Genomic DNA, 20,334 nt, shown 5'->3' on the forward strand with positions numbered 1-20,334 from the left:
CCCACTAGAGCCCTTACAACAAGTCTTCTCTGGAATCACCATCAGTTCTTACTTTGTTGACATGTTTTAAAGAAGATAGCATTTTGAGGTGTCTGGAGAATGGCGTTGCCTTCAGAATTCATAACAATCACATTCACTTCAAATGCTGCCACTCCATCTTGTTTTCCGAGACATGGGAAACCAACTTGAACAACTAAAAGAAAAAGAGAGAAAGTATGGTGAAACAGTTAATCTAGTTTATTCTAGTTTTACATAAACCTTGGGAGGAGAGTCAAAGGACAATGCAAAAATGTTCACATGTTGTTGACTTTTGGAGTAGGAACTATATTTTGAGCATCTGCCCTCCACAGAAGTTGAGGATCATGCCAGGTGAAGAAACAATGACTCTTATTAATTTTTATTGACATGACTTGGGGATATTCTGTTCATAGTCTGGACTTTTACTGTCTTAAATATGTTCTCTGGAAATTAAAGATGCAAAGAATCATAAAGTGGTTAATTATATATCACTGTAGCATGAGAAGAACAAAAACAAAACTAAACAAAAAGTAGTTAATTGGGGGAAGAAACTTTGTGGCATTTTCATCAGCCTCCATATTATCCAAAAAGGGCTAGAAATCAGCATCTCATAATCCCTTAAATGAAGCCTGATGAGCAATATCCCACTGGTTTATGTTTACCATGTATATGTGAAAGTGACAAAATATCTTCTTTGAAAATATTTTGCAATTCAGACTAGAGTCCAATCATTGAACTGAATTAATGAAGTTAATATTTTCTCAGGCTGTTTGTTAATAAGAAATGTCCATATCTCAGGCATCTAGAAGAGAGTTTGATGTGATAAAATAATCTCATGAATAGGGTTATATCTAATGGTTATGTTCCTAAAGAGAAGCTTCTCTTTCTTGTGAGTGTAATGATCACTCGGCTTGTGCAAGTGTTGACAATGAAATCACAGAGCAGGGATTGGGAACTGAAGACATTGCTGTACAAAGAGGGAAGAAAGGATACCCATTGTGGGATACATACAAGCCATTGGGTAAAAATGGGGCAAATCAGACATGATCATTGGCTGAGAAGCTGATTATGTATATTTCCAACATCCACTGGGTTATTATAACCTATCCACCGGGCAAGACTGATCTAGCAGATCCACCAGATTCTTGTTCTTCCTCGTGAATATAAGGAAAAATTGCTAATGGGTATGCATGTGAATTTTTGCTTCATTTTATTTCTGCATTGCAGATTATGGTTTCTGCCAAGCTTGTGCAAATTGTATAAAGCTAAGACAAATCCTTTCCTTTTAGAGTATCAATAAACTTTCTCCATATGTTTATAGGAAGAAATGAGCTGGAAACTGGTCTGCCCTTTTCTGTAAAGCATTGCATGCTTTTGGCACCAAAAACTCCTCTTAAAGCTTTAGCATTGTCAGCGTTCATTGCTATGCCATTCATTCTCAAAATTACATGGACTTCCATTTCCAGTTCCCCTGAAACTTGAGATTTAAACATTGCAAATCATCATTTATGATGAAAGAAAAAGACAGACACTTTAACAGAAATAAAAAGAAAAAACAACAAAAAAATTGTGTCTAAATTTCTAAAGTAAAATTGTCCTAATTGAAAACCTTGACTTAATGAAATCCCATATATAAAAATGCCAATTTACAAAACATTCATGAATGGAGATTTCTGTTTCAGAAAGAAGCAAAGGAATTGACAATTTCTTTAAATTGTTTGTACTTTTGTTCAATTATAAAGCTTTATTTACTCTTCTTATAACTCTTTTACATGGACATATAGGCCAATAATTGCTTTGAGGCATAAAAAGATGGAAAAACCTGAACAGGGATTTAAAGATAAGACTTTTAGAATCTTCCTCACTGCATGCCATCATCCAAACTTTATTATTTTCCAGGTTTCTGTTTTTTCTGAACCATATTCAGCCTCTCCTTTGCAGCTCACCTAATTCTTTTCTTTTCTTTTCTTTTTTTTTTTTTTTGAGATGGAGTCTTGCTATGTTGCCCAGGCTGGACTGCAGTGGCGCGATCTTGGTTCACTGCAACCTCTGTCTCTTGGGTTCAAGTGATTCTCATGTCTCAGCCTCCTGAATAGTTAGAATTACAGGCATGTACTACCACACCCAGCTACTTTTTGTATTTTTAGTAGAGATGTGGTTTCACCATGTTGGCCAAGATGGTCTCGAACTCATGACCTTGTGATCTGCCCGCATCAGCCTCCCAAAGTGCTGGGATTGCAGACCTGAGCCACCGCACCTGGCCTACCTGATTATTTCTAAAAGGCCCTTCAGTTTTATTTTGGCTTTCAAAATCTTGGTAGGGAAGAGAAGATGCTTAACAGTGAACTCATCTTCATTTCTGCTTGCCAGCACTATCAAATTTCAAAACACATCTTGGGTGTTAAATATTAAAATCTGTCTTATTAAGGATGTAGGAAATTTAGTTAAGAACAATTATTAGTTCTTTCACATCTTCAGATGTTCTAAAAGACAGTTTACAAATCTGGTTAAATTATGACTACATGTTCACAAGCTCCATTGTCATTTGTCAGGGGATGCTTTTAGAGGGCTTGGAGTGCTCACATAAAAGGGTGTGGTTTGCCGCCAGGCGCAGTCTCATACCTGTAATCCCAGTACTTTGGGAGGCCAAGGCAGGTGCATCATTTGAGGTCAGGAGTTGGAGACTAGCCTGGCCAACATGGTGAAACCCGTGTCCACTAAAAATACAAAAATTAGCTGGTGTGGTGGCATACACATGTAATCCCAGCAACTTGGGAGGCTGAGGCATAAGAATCACTTGAACCCAGGAGACAGAGGTTGCAGTGAGCCAAGATTGCACCACTGCAGTCCAGCCCAGGCAACACAGCAACCAAAAACTCCATCTAAAAAAAAAAAAAAAAAAAGTGTATAGTTTGCTTACATAACTTTAAAGTCAATGAAAGTAAAGACATGTTCACAGAGTTCCCAGGCCTGTGGTGATGCTAGAAGATATGGCTCTATACCATTGCAGGAAACAAAATCGAGGTTGCAAAATCTAATGAAAGTTCAAAGTTTTTAAACAGAAAAACTGCAAGCAATTTTGGCAGATAACTAAAGATGCAGTATCTTTAAATCATGCCATTACATTTTCTTAGTAAACCAAGAAATGATATCCCTAAAAATTATTTTACTAGAGTTATATTCAATTACTATTATTACTGATATGAAATATTTTCCTTCTTATATCTTTTAAAGACCTAACATACTCTAGGCTTACAATTTTTGCTAATTTTATTTGTGCTTAATAATTCCAACCCTGAAATTCAGCTTCAAGTTAAAAATGAACACATTCAAAATCCCATCAGCCCAGGTAGATAAGTTTTACCTGCATATTTCTACCTCTTTTGAAATAGAAGCCATGTAAGCGCAGTTATGATCTGAACTCTACTGCAGAATGATTTGTAAACAACTAGGAAATAAAGTTTAGAAATTAGGAGGTACTTAGCTTATGGTTTCAATTAATTATTATTATTTTCACTGAGGGTATCTTGCTCCAGATTAATAAATAAATTTTTTTTTTGAGATGGAGTTTTGCTCTTGTTACCCAGGCTAGAGTGCAATGGCACAATCTCGGCTTACCGCATCCTCCGCCTCCTGGGTTCAGGCAATTCTCCTGCCTCAGCCTCCTGAGTAGCTGGGATTACAGGCACGTGCCACCATGCCCAGCTAATTTTTTGTATTTTTAGTAGAGGCGGGGTTTCACTATGTTGACCAGGATGTCTCTATTTCTTGACCTCATGATCCACCCTCCTCGGCCTCCCAAAGTGCTGGGATTATAGGCATGAGCCACCGCGCCCTGCCCCAATAAATTAATTTTTAATGTAAAAGAAGAAATTACAGAAAGATGTGATAAATCATACCATTACACTTGCCAATTCTTCAGTCTTAAAACACAAAGTAGAAATTTTAATTCCTCTTGTGCAAACCCCACTTGTCTTCCTTTCTGCTTATATAAACTTTATAAGACCATTTAGGCAATAATATTTATAATTAAACACCTTTTAGAAGTTTACGAAGAATTTTGCTTTAAGAAAACAAAATCAGACTTTATTTAGCCACATCTCCAGTAATTGCCTTTTGTCAACCCTGTGTTCTGCCTAAACTATTTCTCTCAGTTCCCCAAATGTGTAGTGCACGTTCACAATTTCCTGACTGCACACCCAGGTGCTTGGAATGTTCTTTCTTGTATTTTCTGTCATAGTGTCCTCCCACTCAACTTTCAAGGCCAAAATTAAATAGTACTTGCTTTCTTTAGCCTTCCCTAACACCCCCAACCTAAATAATTACATTTATATATTTTGCAAACACCTATATATATTATTTCATTGTGGTGTAATGATTTAATTATGGGTTGCATCCTTTGCTAAGGATGAGAGTTCTCCAAGTCAAGAACTTTATCTTCGTTTTGTAATCTCAGCATTTAGCTTATTGTCTTTCACAAACTAGGTACCAACAGACATGTTATATGTTATGGTAGACACAAGCATATACTTTTGTTGTGTGCACAGGCACACACTTTCACTTCCACACATGCACATACCCGCACATGTACACAGAGACAGAAATTCACCATAGACAGTGGGAGAGGTAGAGAATAAAATACTAACAACATGCACTCAGAAAGACTTGTGCACAGAGAAAAAGAGACATTGAAAGCAGAAAAATTAGAGACTCTGCTTCCAATGAATAACAGGAATGTGAAAGTCATGTACTTTTGCAACAATAGGCATTTGAGTAAAGAGCCACTTTTCCCAAAAGCTAGAAGAAGTTAGGTCAGATGTGAATTCCAGTGCAGTCTAAGCCGTATAATCTAAACAAGGTGAATTAAAATAACTCAGAAAAACTAAAGCAGATTGATTATAACTCACAGCATTGAAATACAGACTGATATGCAATTGATTGCACATAAACTAACTCTTCTACAGAAGAAAGTGGCAAATTTGTTCTAATTGCATACTGCTCCCACACACAGATGGGCATGGTGCTCAGATAGCCTCAGCCTCCAGTCAGTTTAGTCCCTGTCCTTACAACAAGCCAAGAGATGAGAAAGGCAGGCAAGAGCCCATCCTCCACACCACATGATCATGAACTGCTACATCACTAGAAATATCCAATATAAATATTCATCAGTGCTTCAAGCTGTCCTGCCAGCCATTCATTCTCTTACCAAATACTTAGCACAAACTCTGGGCTTCACATTCTGGTAAAAACTGGGGTCACCTATAAGAAGATGATATCTCCAGCATGAGCACCTCTTTAACACAGTATAGACACTGGATTCCTGGAAGTCTTAGTTGAGAAGCACCACTGCTCTGTTGGTTTCATGGTCAAAGAGAGTGTTCAAAGAGGCAAAGTCTTGGCTTCATGAAACTGTTTTTTGTTATACAACTCAGTAATTTTACTGAACCACCCTGCAGTTTGTAGTTCCTGTTTTTGTTCTCTTCTGATGCCAGAAGGCAGGTACTTCATAACTGTTAAAGATCAAGAGTTTTCTTTTTTTCATGCAATGTTTAGGCACATAGGAGTCATGGGATAAAAGAACAGTTTAGCAGCTTGGGGGTATAAAGTAAACCTGTAGAATAATGAATGCTACCTGGATGCTTAAGAGCAAAGACACATTGATTTGGTTACCTTTTTAATAATTCAAGGTACCTTTGCCTCTCCTACTGGAAGGACTGAGTTAATGAGGCTAATGAGTAACTGCCCTGCAATGGTCTAAGTCCCATAAACTTCTTGCACCTGCATTTCTACAAATAAATCCTACATCTGCTTCTAAAAGACTGTATGTGTGGTGGGGTGAGGGGGTCGTATATGCAAAGGGTGTGTGTGTGTGTGTGTGTGTGTGTGTGTACAAGTTTGTGTGCACACATGGGCACATGCGCACATATCACCTGGTTCCCAAAGGCTTGTTTTTAGTTTCATCTTGACCAAAGTGTCACCCATTTTTTCCTCTATATTTATTATTTACAAAGAATCTAAATTATTAGAAAATGATGTTCTATCTAAGCATGATCTATTAAAATATGCTCACATCATATGTTGAAAATCGTATGTGCCAATATCCTAAGAAGTAGAATTTCAGTAAGATTTTTTTTTAACTAGACACAAAAAGTGAAAGTAACACTTAGGATACAAGTATTAAATTAGAAATTAAAAGGCACAAGATTTACTAGAAGCTGAGCAGGTAGGTATAACTGATAATTTATGTATTTTTAATGGACTATGATGAGGTTGCATTCCTTTATTAATCAGAAAAAAGGAAAATGTATAAAATAGAAATTGAGAGATGTTATGTACTTATTTTATTCTGACTACTTCAGAAAAAAAAGCAAAAATATAATCAAGAAGAATTTTATAGAAAATTATCTGTAGACTGGTGCAGTGGCTCATGCCTGTAATCCCAACACTTTGGGAGACCGAGGCGGGCAGATCACTTGAGGTCAGGAGTTTGAGACCAGCCTGGCCAACATGGTGAAACCCTATCTCTACTAAAAATACAAATATTAGTCAGGCATGGTGGCATGTGCCTGTAATCCCAGCTATTTGGGAGGCTGAGGCAGAAGAATTGCTTAAATCCAGGAAGTGGAGGTTGCAGTGAGCTGAGACTGTGCCTTTGCACTCCATCCAGCCTAGGCAACAGAGGGAGACTCTGTCTCAAAAAAAAGTAATAATAATAAATAAATAAAAGAAAGGAAAAACAATTATTTTCTACTAAAAAGGAACACCATGTAACATGGCATGAGATTGAATGATGACCATATTCCAATAATTTGGTGGCTGGAGTACCTTTCTTGTCTCCACAAGGTAATAAAGCCCTACCACTGCCATCTGAGTAAAATTAGCGGATCCACATCTCTGGAATAGATACTCATGTCCTTGGGGCTACACGTCTCAGGTCAATAAATCTTCATCCAGAACCCCAAACACATCTAGGTCAGAAACAGATCCTCTAGGGGGGCTGCTGGTCACACCTGCAACACTGTGATGATCAAAGAGAAACTCAAATTATACTCCTCCTGTCTATACCCACATTAGCACTTAGGTCGGGAAATTTGAGAAACTCTGTGTTTATTTAGTCTCCAACTCTTACAGCACTGGAATGCAACAAGGCAGATCCACTGGAAGTGGCAAATAACTGTAATTTGAAAATGGCCTTTGTAAAACTACCTGATCTCCTGATTGCTTTAGAAACTTAAATTAGCTCCAAAGGGGATTTTTATTTGACATCTGATAAAATTTTTTTTCACATTCCTCTAAAAGAATAAGACTAAATTTCTTTTTAAAGAAGAGAGTTATGCCATCAGTGATTTTAAAACACTATAAAGCTACAACTATCACAACAGTAAAATAAAGAGTAATCTCTAAACACACCCTATGTGTAGAAAAACTTAATGTGAATTAAACAGTATTTCTTGAATCAATTCAACTTCTTACATCAGAAAAGTTAATGTCTCAAAAATAATTCAAGTTAGAGCCTTATTTCTTACTATTCCCAAAATAAATTATTATAAAATGCTACAAGCATGTGTAAGTTATCACTTAACTGCTCTCTGGAATAGGAATTAATATCAAAACATAAAAGCCGTAGAAAAAAATTGCAAAGGAAAAGATAGGTTTGACCACATAGGATTTTAAAGTCTCTGCATATTCTCCTCCAAAATAAAATAAAATAAAATATAAATGTCAAATTGAAAAAAATGCAATAAGTGGTAAATATACCTAATATACAGCAAGCTTTGCAGATCAATAGGAAGAACACTATTATCTCAATATAAAAATGAGCATGGTACACATTTTTCATGGTCTAATAGACATATAACCTCTCTGATATAGGACATTTGCATCTTAAATATTCTCATCACCATTACATTTTAAGTGTAAACTTTTCTTCCGGCAAAGACCACCCACCTGATGCCTTGTGAGGCACTGTTCCCAGCAGAGGGACATTGACGGTTGGATCTGCCATGATGCCTTTATCCAGGGAGCGCAAGGACAGGAATTCATAGAAGTATTCTTCCTACAATGAAAGGCACTGACAGTTAGTACCATGGAAACCACAGAGAGGGAAAAGCCACCCCTTAATTCATGTTCCATCCGATAGGGCAGAGAGAATTTTCATTACAGAAACTTGGAGCACATGGCATCCAAGACACTGTGTAGGCACAAGCGTTAGATTCTGTTTGGAGAAGTGATCCCTAAAAGCTTTAAAAACAGCCACAAAAGGTAATCTCTTTTTTTTTTTTTTTTTGAGACAGAGTCTTGCTCTGTGGCCAGGCTGTAGCGCAGTGGTGCAATCTCAGCTCACTGCAACCTATGCCTCCTTGGTTCAAGTGATTCTCTTGCCTCAGCCTCCTAAGTAGTTTAGATTACAGGTGTGTACCATCACACCTGGCTAATTTTTGTATTTTTAGTAGAGATGGGGTTTCACCATGCTGGTGGGTCTTGTCTCGGACTCCTGACCTCAAGTGATCCACCTACCTTGGCCTACCAAAGTGTTGGGATTACAGGAGTTAGCTACCATGCCCAGCCAGTAATCTTTTAACTTAAATGATATTCTTTAATTGCTGTCTCTTTAAAAGATTGAGAAAAAAAATTCTCTTAGTGATGTCAAACCAGTCATTGACTAGAATTCATCTCAACTATTTTTGTCATTCTTTAATACTCTAAATTCTGAAGTGAGTCCTTTGATCAGAATTTGGAGAGCTGTAATAAAGTTCCAAATTTCATAATCCTGCTGTTAACATTTACTTTTCACTCTCATTCCCTTTGAAAGGTTTATATTTAATGTCTCAATTTAATTATGGAGAGAAAAGCCAAAGAATGCAAAAACCACCATCACAATAAGACAACAAACCATACACCTTTACATTGTAAACATTTTCATTTTCTCACTAAGTCTAGTTAAGAAAATGATTCCTGTATGCAGATGGCCATGAATACTGAAAGTAATGATGAATAATCTCACCATAGAGCTTTAATGCTTAATGGATTCCCAACTGGGTTATTAAAAGGATATGTGAAGGCCGGGCACAGTGGCTCATGCCTGTAATCCCGGCACTTTGGGAGGCTGAGGTGGATGGATCACTTGAGGTCAGGAGTTCCAGACCAACGTGGCCAAAATGGTGAAACTCTGTCTCTACTAAAAATACAAAAATTAGCTGGGTATGGTTGCGGGTGCCTGTAGTCTCAGCTACTTGGGAGGCTGAGGCAGGAAAATTGCTTGAACTTGGGAGGTGGAGGTTGCAGTGAGCTGAGATCATGCCACTGCACTCCAGCCTGAGGGGTGACAGTGAGACTCTGCATTAAAAAAAAAAAGTAGAGAGGGGAAAGTTTGTGAAGGTAACAATACGTTCTTGCTTAGAAATAAAGAACAATTAATAAATGGCACCAATGCTAACATGAGAGTTAGGCAAGTTGAGTGGTTCTGCAATTACCTATAGTGACATCCAGAATTATTTCAACTTAATGTTATTAATTATATTAATATGGGCTAGAAGGAGGTTAAAAAAGAATATTGCACCCTACAGGAAATATAAATATATATTTATATTATATATATAATAATATATTATATTGTACCCTACATGCAATATAAAATATATTTTACAACATGGAAGATATTAAGAGACACATGGTAGACATTCCAAAAATTTGCTGCTTTAAATCACAGTATCACACGTAGTAGGCATTAAGGACTTTATATGAGGATGCTAATGCCAAGGGGTAGTCTCAGATGCTGTGGGGACTTGTCTATACTTGAAGTGAATTGAAAAACACTTCCTGGTTTCACGAGGCTGAAAGGAGCACCTTCCTGGACCAAATTCTCACTGCATCCCCTCCTGTGAGTTGTGGCTGAGGTTCCAGAAGATCACTGTGAACAGCTCCCTAGTGGGGTAACAGTGTTGTGTAAATTAATTTATTAAATTGATTCACTAGGATGATCCTGAGAATAGAGTCATAAGACAGATAAGTCTTACCCTGTTTAAGGGAAAGCAGAGGTTTAAAGGAAGTCTCATGAAAGGAGTGTTGTCTTGAAAGGTAATTCAATTTGGAATAAGTTCCTTTGAAAGAGAGAATAGTATTTCTGTCCCTGCAGGGAAACCAGTGACTATTAAAAGTGGATTGGTTTTCATGAATCCAGGTGTTTTTAATGACTTCTGCCAGCTGTGCTTCCCTCTTACACTTTGCTAGATAATATGTATCATTTAACATATTGTTGTAAGACATATTTTAGTTGGCACTATGAAAGGACTTAGTGACAGATGCCTTTATAATGAATAACATTTGAATTATTTATATTACCTAAGTACAGTAACAACAACACAATAAATGTGAGTGTAATACACAACATGTGCCAAAACACTAAACACTTTATCAACAGGGTATATCATGATGGAAGAGAACTGAATGGATAGAATGTAAAAACTTTGAAATGAAAAGATCAATTACCATATAAGTTATCATTTGCTAACCTATAGTTATATCTTTGAGTTTTGTCACATTATAAATTATACCTATGTGTGATATTTAAAAATTATATTTGTAAAACTATATTTTAACAAAAATATATTTTAATTTAAAAAATAAACTTTTAGTTAAGAAAAACTACACACCAAAACAATGATTGTGTAGAATTGATGTTTTTTTCTTTTCTTTTTCAGATTTTCTATATGTGAATTTATATCTTTTAGTGAAATAAGAGCACTTATTTAAAAATAAGCATTAATCATGTACCCTCCTTTCAGTTCTGTGGCTGATGATTCTATTTGTGTAATTCTCTGATCATAGATAAAACATTCTTCTTGAACATCTTCATGACTGTGTTTATGCAACAATTTTATTTAAATCTCTTTCATGTCTCCTTGAAAGTGTGCTTCAAGGAAACAGCAATCAGCATAAAAAAGCTTCTGATTGTCTCTTTCTTTCAAAAAGTTTTGATGATGTTCAAAGAATGTGGAACTGAAAAAATTTCATTCAGAGGCCAGAAACATAACCTCACAGAGCCTTCAGGTATGGCCACAGAAGGTAGGGCTGAGAAGCATGGAATCTGTTATACTCAGCATTAGAGAGCTGATAGTGAGCAGTGGCATGACTGCTCCACATGATGCAGCTAGGCTTAATAGATTTCTCTGGACAGCCAATACTCTGATCTAATCAATAACAAACTTTACACAAAGGTGTCCGTTTTATTTCTTTGAGAATCAGCAAACATTTGTCTTATTCTAATAAGACCGGATAAGGCAGGAACTGGTGAAAAGTTTCTTTCTTGGATGTTATCAGCAAAGGCAGTTACCAGAGCAAATAATTTTCTTTCTTGTTGAAGATGATAATGGTGCTTGAATCTTGGAAACATGTACTTTTCTTTATACTTGGTATATTTCTTACAAAAAGATTTTGTCTGTGGTTTTCATTGCCTCTTTAAAAATTCTAACTTTTCAGTGGGAAGTTTTAAGATTAAAAAAAAAAAGAAAGAAAAGAGAAAAAAGAAAAAAAAATTTAACTTGAAAACCATTTAGTTAGGTTTTCAAGTTAAAAACTGATTGAACATTTGTCTCTGATGTTGACACTAACTTCTTTCAAAGTTTTACTTTGCCACTGCAAAGGAATCTACTAAAACCATCAATACTGTAAAAATATTTCTACAAATATAGTATCATCATGAACTATAGAGTAAACAGATCCTTCATTTAACCTAAAGGCTTAAATTAAAAGCCATAAGAAATGGCCGATGAACAATATATTTATGCCATACTCTAACTTCTAGACAGGACTTTCTGTTTTTACTTTATTTATAATAATCTTCTTAGACTCAAATCTCTCTATTGGAAAAACTTATTTGAGAGTGAATAAAATCGAAATTCTATGCCAAAGAGAACAGAGAACTAGCTTAAAAGTTTGGGAACAATTTCCACAAATTGCAGATTTATTATTTAGATAAAAGGAACTCAGAGCCTGAACTGGTATATTGGAGAGTCTAAAACCTCTATTAGGAAAAAGTGTATTTGGTTCTATTAAATGACACTAGAGAAAACTCAGGTAGGGGCAAACAGGGTGATTATTTGGGAAACACATGAAAAGGTTGCTTTGTACTCAAGCAAAGAATGGGTCTATTCAGGAGAATAATTCATTGGCCTGGTTTGCCATGCAGTAAATTTTCTTTTCATGGAGAAGCATAAAAGACACCCAAATATTATCAAGAGAGGAGTGCTGGAGGTCATTTAACTTGCTTCCAATCAACTTGGCTGAATACATCCTTCCAGAACAGATGAAGACATCATTTAAACAATGCAAAATGGGACAACTCATAAGGCCTTTGCTCTGGCACTCCTTTTGGGGTAGACATAGAGAAAGGAAGCAGAGAATTGCATTAACCATTGGGAGGAATGAAGAGAATCCAGTATTTCTCTTCTACCTTTGAAGTTCTATGTTTATGGTGTGTACTTAATCTAATAAGCACAATAATTGCAGGAGCCTCTGAGTTAAGAATCAAAGGTTTTTCATAAAACCAAGGACTTCAAACCTCTTTTAACCCATATATCATGATGCTGACCTAAGTGCTCATGGAAGAACATTAAAACATTAAAGTTATCTTCTTTGTTCTAAAGAAGATTTCAGGCATTTTTAGATACAAAACACACAGAAGCAGTAGGGTTTGAAGTTTTTCAAGTAATTTTTGTTGAACATTTATTATACTGCAGTCACTGTTCATTTAATTCTCACAACAGCCTATTATTAAGTGAATTCAGATTAGTAAAGTACTGGGTATAAGAAGTACTAAAGAGATACAAAATAGCTCCCACACTATTTGTGAAGGGCTGGAAAAAATCTAAAATAAACAAGAAAGGAAAATAGTTCAATGTTAAAGATCCAAACAAAACAAATAAGCATGACCAATGCTTAAAATAATCTGAATGTCTAGAGCAAAATTTGGCAGATCTCACATTCTTCTTGTTACCTCTCTGCAAAATTTTATCCTTCAAACTCAAAGCTCATTATCCTTGGACTCTGACACTCTGCTGATTCTCATCCCACTTCTTGATTTTCCTGTGTTTCCTCATTAACTCTCCTCTCAGTTCAAAATCATAGAAAAATCACTAAGCTTCTTTTTATATTGTCATGAAACTCAGGTATTCTAACAGATTGAACCATTTCCTTGTAGGCAGTGATGCTCAACATGAACCATTCACACCCTTCTTCCAAAGCTCAGACTCTTCTTGCCGCCTGCCTCATGCCCATGCTCACACGCATGGAGCCTGGTTCGTTATCTTCCAAAATCAGCCTCCCCACTTGATTTCTTCTTCTTTTCTTTTCTTCTTTTTTTCATCTCACTCTGTTGTCAAGGCTAGGATGATCATGGCTCACTGTAGCCTCAACCTCCTGATCTCAAGCCATCCTCCCACCTCACCTCTTCCAAGTAGCTAGGACAGGCATGAGCCACTGTGCCCAACCCCACTTGATTTCTTTTTAGCTGCCAAGTCTTGTTATTGTTACAATTAATAAAGATACTGAATTCAGAATTATTGCTGTTACTTACCTCTATCTCATCTCCCCATAGAAAGACACCAAAATCTTATCCTTTCTTCTTTTATATCTTATGATTCTGTACCTTTCTTTTATCCTCACCACTTCCACCACAATCCAGCCTTTATTTCCTAATATTTGGCATTATTATAACATTTGAAATATCCTTCTTGCCTTTCTCTTTAAAAGTGGCCAATACATCTAATTATACCACCATTTTTGCCACGTTGCAATCCTTTCCTGTCCCCACTTATGGCTGGGATAAGGCCCTCAACCTGCTAAGCGTCTCCACAGCCTGGTTCCTTTATCTTTTGATCTCTTACTATTCCCCAACAGGGTTAATCTTCTAGAGCTCACTGACTTGAGGTGATACCATAGCCATGCCTATATTCCAGTGATTTCACCTCTACTGACCTTTGATAAGACTTAAACCAGCTTGGCCCTTAAACATCTACCACTATGTATTATTATTTAACTTTTCATATGTTTATATCTTGTATTCTCATCTAAATGTTGAATTCCTTGTGGCTAAGAACAAGACTATATATTTTTTCCAATAGTCTATTGGAGACTTACTCAGCATTGTGCACAGCAAGGCATTTGAAAAATATTTGCTGAATGAGTGTAAACAATAATAAATAAATGAACGACCTACTGAGAAGCATCCAGAAGTGTAAACCCAGTGTGTTCCAGAACACATTGTTGTGGTGAAACGGCATTAGCCTCTGATTGTAGTGACAGGCAGCAGAATCTGTTTTGGCAATTGCTAAGTTACTTTTATGGGCCAAAAACTTTCCTCTTACTTTTTGGTGTGGTCAGTCATCACAGTCCCCAACTGAGAATACAGGATACTTTTGAAAAAAAGAACAATCAAACATTGATATTTGATAGCTATCTGATCTGTGTGTAGTTTATAACTGTTTTATGCTTATTCTGGCACAAAGCTTTGGCAACGAGGCTCCCAGAAACAATGTAAGCGTAAATGAGGTCCTGTTCTGACACAAGACTTTGCCCAAGGCTCTTCCGGTTTATATTTCCCTCTTGGGTTTATAGTCACTTTGCCTTCTATAAATTACAGGATGTAATTGCAACATCACTGGGAAACTGTGAAATACAGATTGAGTATCCCTTATCCAAAATGCTTGGGATCCAAAGTGTTTTGGATTTTAGATTTTTTTCAAATTTGGGAATATTTGAATATATATAATAAGATATCTTGGGGATGGGACCCAAGTCTAAACACAAAATTCCTCTGTGTTTCGTATATACTTTATAGGCTGAAGGAAATTTTATATAATGTTTTAAATAATTTTGCAACCAGTCACATGAAGTCAGGTGTGGAATTTTCCGCTTGTGGGGTCATGTTGGCTGTCAGAAAGTTTCAGATTTTGGATTAGGAATGCTCAACCTGTATCAACACTGACTATTTTTCCCTGTCTGCTTTTGAAACTAGCTGTTAGAAGAACTTGTTTCATAAAGGAAAAGGGAAAGCACCTTCTCATGCAGAGTAGTTATTTATTTTACTGATCATGGCTTAAATAGGCAATGGAAGAAACATTGCCTAAAAAGAAAATCTCAATTAGCCAACTTCTTCTGTTCTAGTCATTTTTTCTATACACACTAGACTAGACCACAGCCAGTGGGCTGGATTGAGGGAGTGAAGTTATTGGAATATAATGGTGATATTAAAACTTGAACTTCAAGTAAACACATCCAGGACCATGAGAGTTTTGTAAACTAAAACTGGCAGGAGATCACAGTTTGGCTTCACTTAAATCTGAAATTTCTAAGACATTTTTCATTTTTTCCTCCTAGGGTTTGGAATCACCACTGCTCATGCAAACCAGAAACAGACCTGGCCATCTATCAAATTGTTGGCTAGTCACTCTCTTTCAAGATTTCTAAAGATAGGGAGGCAACAGAGAGCTATATTGCTATGTTGCATTAAATAAAACCAACAGTTAAGGTTTTTTTATTTTTATTTTTTGAGAAAGGGGTGACAGAAAAATAGAAAAGCAACACACTAGGAAATGGAAGACACTTTTTCAGCTTATCTAAAAATTGAAAAAACAAAATTATTAGTATAAATACAAAGTAGTATTTAAACCAAATGTAGCCCTGTTCAGCACACTGTTTTTACTGGTTTGTCAAAATTTATAATGGAAAGGGTGGTGTAAACAGCAGTGGGACTTCTGAAAGCTTCTATTCCCCTCAAGTTTCCCGGACAAGTAAGCCTGCTCTAACTCAAGCAGTCGCAAAGTCCTGAGTCAATGCAAACCTAAAAATTGGGCATAAGAAAGAAGGAGGCATTAGACTGAAGAAAGAAAAGGTCATTACAAGTGGTGTGGCTGGCACTGTGGGGACCAAAGACAGTCTAAATATGGGGTGTGGAAAAAGAAACGGTGTGGAGAAACTCGAGAGCACAACTACATGTTTCTGTTAGATGCTAAGACAGCATGATGACGCCAGAGCATGGAGGTGTCCAGAAAGCAGCAGGGTGTGTGCAGGTACTTGGGAGAAGAAGGGAGAGGGAAGGGAGAGGGAGGCAGTTCTGGAAAGGGAAAAGGAATCTCTTTCCCAGAGTTCTCTTTCATCTCATCTCAAGACTTACGTTTGAATATTTCTTAAAGCTTCAGAAGCAGTCATTGAGTATTCATCTGTATGGAGGGAAAAGAGAACTGTGCTAAGAGCTATTTCTTTAATAGGAATTTTTAAAAACTTGAGCAATTGGCCAGGTGTGATGGCTCACACCTGTAATCGCAGCATTTTGGGAGGCCAAGGCGGGTGGATCACGAGGTCAGGAATTCGAGACCAGGCTGACCAACATAGTGAAACCTCATCTCTACTAAAAAAAAAAAAAAAAAAAAATCAGCTGAGTGTGTGGTGCATGCCTGTAATCCCAGCTACTCCAGAGGGTGAGGCAGGAGAATTGCTTAAACCCAGGAGGCAGAGGTTGCAGTGAGCCAAGATGGCACCACTGCACTCCAATGTGGATAACAGAGCGAGACTCCATCTAGGGGGAAACAAAACAAAACAAAACAAAACAAAACAAAACTAAACAAAACAAAACTAAACAAAACAAAACAAAACCAAACCAAACCAAACCTGAGCAATTACCCTTACACCTCATGCAGTACATTTGTTCTTCATCAGTATCTCATTTCTTTGTTCTCTCCTTCATGCATTTCACATGGCAGTATATTTCAGCAAATTAAAACTTAGGACAGAATGATATTTACAAAGTATACAAAAAAACTTGAGTAGCACATATAAGTAGCTCAAAGAGGCAAAATTAATGTTCCATTTCTTTCACAGTTCTTTAAAATGCATAGTTACCTTCCGGGGCATATAGTTACTTCATTCTATTGATAAAAACTAAATGTCAAAATTTTAAACTTAGAAATGTCAGGAGATGTACTCAGTGATGACTTTCAAAATATTTAAAATTAGGTCTTTTTTTTTTTTTTTTTTTTTTTGAGACGGGAGTTTCGCTCGTGTTACCCAGGCTGGAGTGCAATGGCGCGATCTCGGCTCACCGCAACCTCCGCCTCCTGGGTTCAGGCAATTCTCCTGCCTCAGCCTCCTGAGTAGCTGTAGCTGGGATTACAGGCATGTGCCACCATGCCCAGCTAATTTTTTGTATTTTTAGTAGAGACGGGGTTTCACTGTGTTGACCAGGATGGTCTCGATCTCTTGACCTCGTGATCCACCTGCCTCGGCCTCCCAAAGTGCTGGGATTACAGGCGTGAGCCACCGCGCCTGGCCCATATTTAGTTTTCTAAAATGTTTAGTATTTTTTAAATTGAATCCACATGGACAGTATTAACTTATTCTTTGATTAAAAGAAGAAGAAGAAAAAACAGACTTTTCCCCTTAGCTTAATGTTTTGAAAAAATGCATTAAACACTTTGGTAAAGGTTATGAGATGTGCCTTAATTTGACATATTTGTTCAAGTAATTGCAATTGCATATTTCAGAATACTATGTTACAAGATATCGTCTAATGACCAGTTTGTTCTGTTCCTACCTCAGAATCAAACAGAAAAAAAAAAGTCTATAACCTCTTGGTTACAGATTTACAAAGTCCAAAATTTAGGGGACTAGTCTTGCCAAAGAAGAATTTAAGAACAGTCATGTACTTGATTAATTTTATTTTACACTTTAGAAAAACTCATTGCCTAGAAGATATACCATACTTGGCTCTTTTAATCTTCTTCTAAGATCTTCTAGTCATTTGCTATTTTAAAATTGTACTCGTACATGCATTATTCATTCCATTTAAGAAAAAGAGAAACTAAGGCAGAACTGAAAATTTCCTGAGGAACACTAATGATGACAATCCATAATCCGAGGTCTACCTAAATCTATGTGGCCAACTTCAATTGTCCTCCCAATCCCCGAGAAATTCTTATAAATATCATTAGTCTCTCCCTTTTTGTACACACGACAATTGCATAGTTTCCCCTGAGGTACGCTGTCCTATTCCTGCTGTCTTCTCTCAACTGATGTCAATATCCTATTCATAAAGAAAACAGAGATTACTACACATGAATCCTCTCAATATTCCCCCTATCTAGTGGTCTATGCACATCCAATCCTGCTTCCTTTCCATATCCTCTGAGACTGGCTCCATCATTTGTATCATCTTTGCTCATGTAGGTATACTAACGTGATGAAAAGATAAAAAACCCTGTCTCCACCATCATTATCATGCTTTTAAAAGAGTCTATAACCATGGCCTCAATTTTCTTGCCCATCAGTCTTTACTACAGTATGGTTTTGCCCCAGTCACTATTAAAATTTCTCATAAAAGGTTACTGATAACCTCCAAGTTGCTAATTTCCAGTGAGCCCTTTCCCATCTTTCTCTCTCCTGTCTTCTCTGAATTTTTTTAAGACAATTAACTTTTCCTTCTCTTCTTTTTTGATGTATTCATAGCAACTCTCTCTGAGTTTACCTTCTTCTTCTCCTCTAATCACTTTCTCTAGTCACTTTTACACTCTCTTCTCTCTATAATTGCAACTCCAGAAAAAAGAGAGTTCTGAATGTGGGTCTATGCATTCTTAGAGAATTCATAGCTTTGATGTTCATATGCATATGAATATTTTTCTGGGGGAGCAGGCCCTAGCTTTCTTCACATTCTCAAAAGAATCTATGACTCAAAAAAAGTTAAGAACCATTGTCTTATGTGTTGATTTTCTGGCTTATGCCACTAGTCTGCTAGTAGTCTGCTCTTTTAGCTTATGTTCTCTTCTTGAGGGCATCTTATCTACTTCTATGACTTCAAATTACCCCTACATTTCATTAGCGTCCAAGTTTTTTTTATCTCCAGTATTCACCTTCCTACTAACAACTGTGTACCAGACATTTCCCTTTGGACTTAACATTGGAAAGATAATGGACAAACTCATTATCTTCCCAGTGAAGCTCTTCACTTGTATTCCTTAAGAAAGCATAATATACCTATTACCCAAGACATAAACTTGGTGGTTTTTCTAGACTCCTAACTTCTTTCTCACCAACTACCTCCACAACTTCTCATTGATTTCTCAGCTTTATTTCCTTCTTTTCCTTCCCATGTTACTACCAAAATTCAGACATTTCTCCTTCATGCTCCTGTGAGCTAACCTACCTCCCTAGGAACTCATGTCCTCCAGATTTATTCCTTCAGTACTCTCAATCTACACCATCATCCAATTTTTCTTCTTAAATGCCAACTGGAATATATCACCACTCCCACTTAACACCCTTAATGATTTCTTATTACAATGAAGACTTTAGGTACAACTTTAAATCTAGCTCTGCCCACCAGCCTCTTCTCCCATATCCTGCCTCACAGGTCTTTAATCTGGCTGTAGCAAGCTTCAAGTTAACTAAGCCACCAGCCTCCACCATGAATCTTATTTCATACTCTATGCCTGGAGAGTCCACTCACTGCCCTTGTCCACCAAGGCAAACTTTGACTTATCTCTCTAAGTTTGGATGAAATGTCCTTTCTTTGGTAAAACTGCCCCTGTTACAGATGCTTCTTTCCTGTCGCCCTTTCCTCATCTTTACAATTGTATTTAAAGCAAAAATCTATTTTCTTGTTTCTTCCCCTACCTTCTACCCCAATTAAACTCTCCTCATTGGAAGGGATTATTTCTCTTATTTGAATCTCAAGTGTCTAATCTATTTTTTGTGGCTCAAAAAATGTTTCTAAAAAATGAATGCAATCTTTGGGTTAAGTTAGTCATAGTTTAAAAAAATAGGTACGTCACTTTTTACAGTGTACATTCAAGTCATGAAATTGCTGAATTTCAATGAAACAGAAGCTCAAGTACACTTGCAAAGCCTTGGCTCAGAGAGATAGACATTTGGGTTCCAGTCAACAGTCAGCAGGAAATGGGAATGGTGGCCAAAAAGGGAGACTAAGCTGGTCCAGAGCTGGCTCTTGAAGGGAGAGAGCCAGCAGTCCAAATAACAATGGTCACGAGGCTGGGGAGAACGTGGGTGAAATCTGGGCTAGAGTGAGACCAGCTTGGCTTGAATTCTAACTCTACTATTTACCAGCTGGCTTTGGGTACAGGCTTAGCCTCACATTCATTCAACACATATGTATGGAGTGTGCCAGGCATTAGGCATTGTGTGTGCCTGAGATGCCAAGCTGAGTAAAAACAGACCAAGTATTTGTCCTTATGGAGCCTGCAGGCTGGAAAGGAGCTGGTCATTCAAGTAAGTAAAAAATTAAGATTGTCATAAAGGGCTTCAAAAAAG

The 20,334-nt window shown here is 37.0% G+C and overlaps 1 protein-coding gene across 1 annotated transcript in view; it reads right to left on the reverse strand.

The window, feature by feature from the left end:
* WIF1 (WNT inhibitory factor 1) overlaps positions 1-20,334 on the reverse strand; it is a 73,982-nt gene that overhangs the window by 25,466 nt on the left and 28,182 nt on the right. The window contains exons 3-4 of the mRNA XM_003926529.4: positions 7,966-8,074; positions 53-193 (exon numbers count right to left, since the gene is read on the reverse strand). Of these exons, the coding sequence (XP_003926578.1) occupies positions 53-193; positions 7,966-8,074 (250 nt within the window). The remainder of the gene's footprint in view (positions 1-52; positions 194-7,965; positions 8,075-20,334) is intronic.

The sequence above is a fragment of the Saimiri boliviensis genome, chromosome 7, assembly GCF_048565385.1.
Source record: "Saimiri boliviensis isolate mSaiBol1 chromosome 7, mSaiBol1.pri, whole genome shotgun sequence".
Lineage (NCBI taxonomy): Eukaryota > Metazoa > Chordata > Mammalia > Primates > Cebidae > Saimiri > Saimiri boliviensis.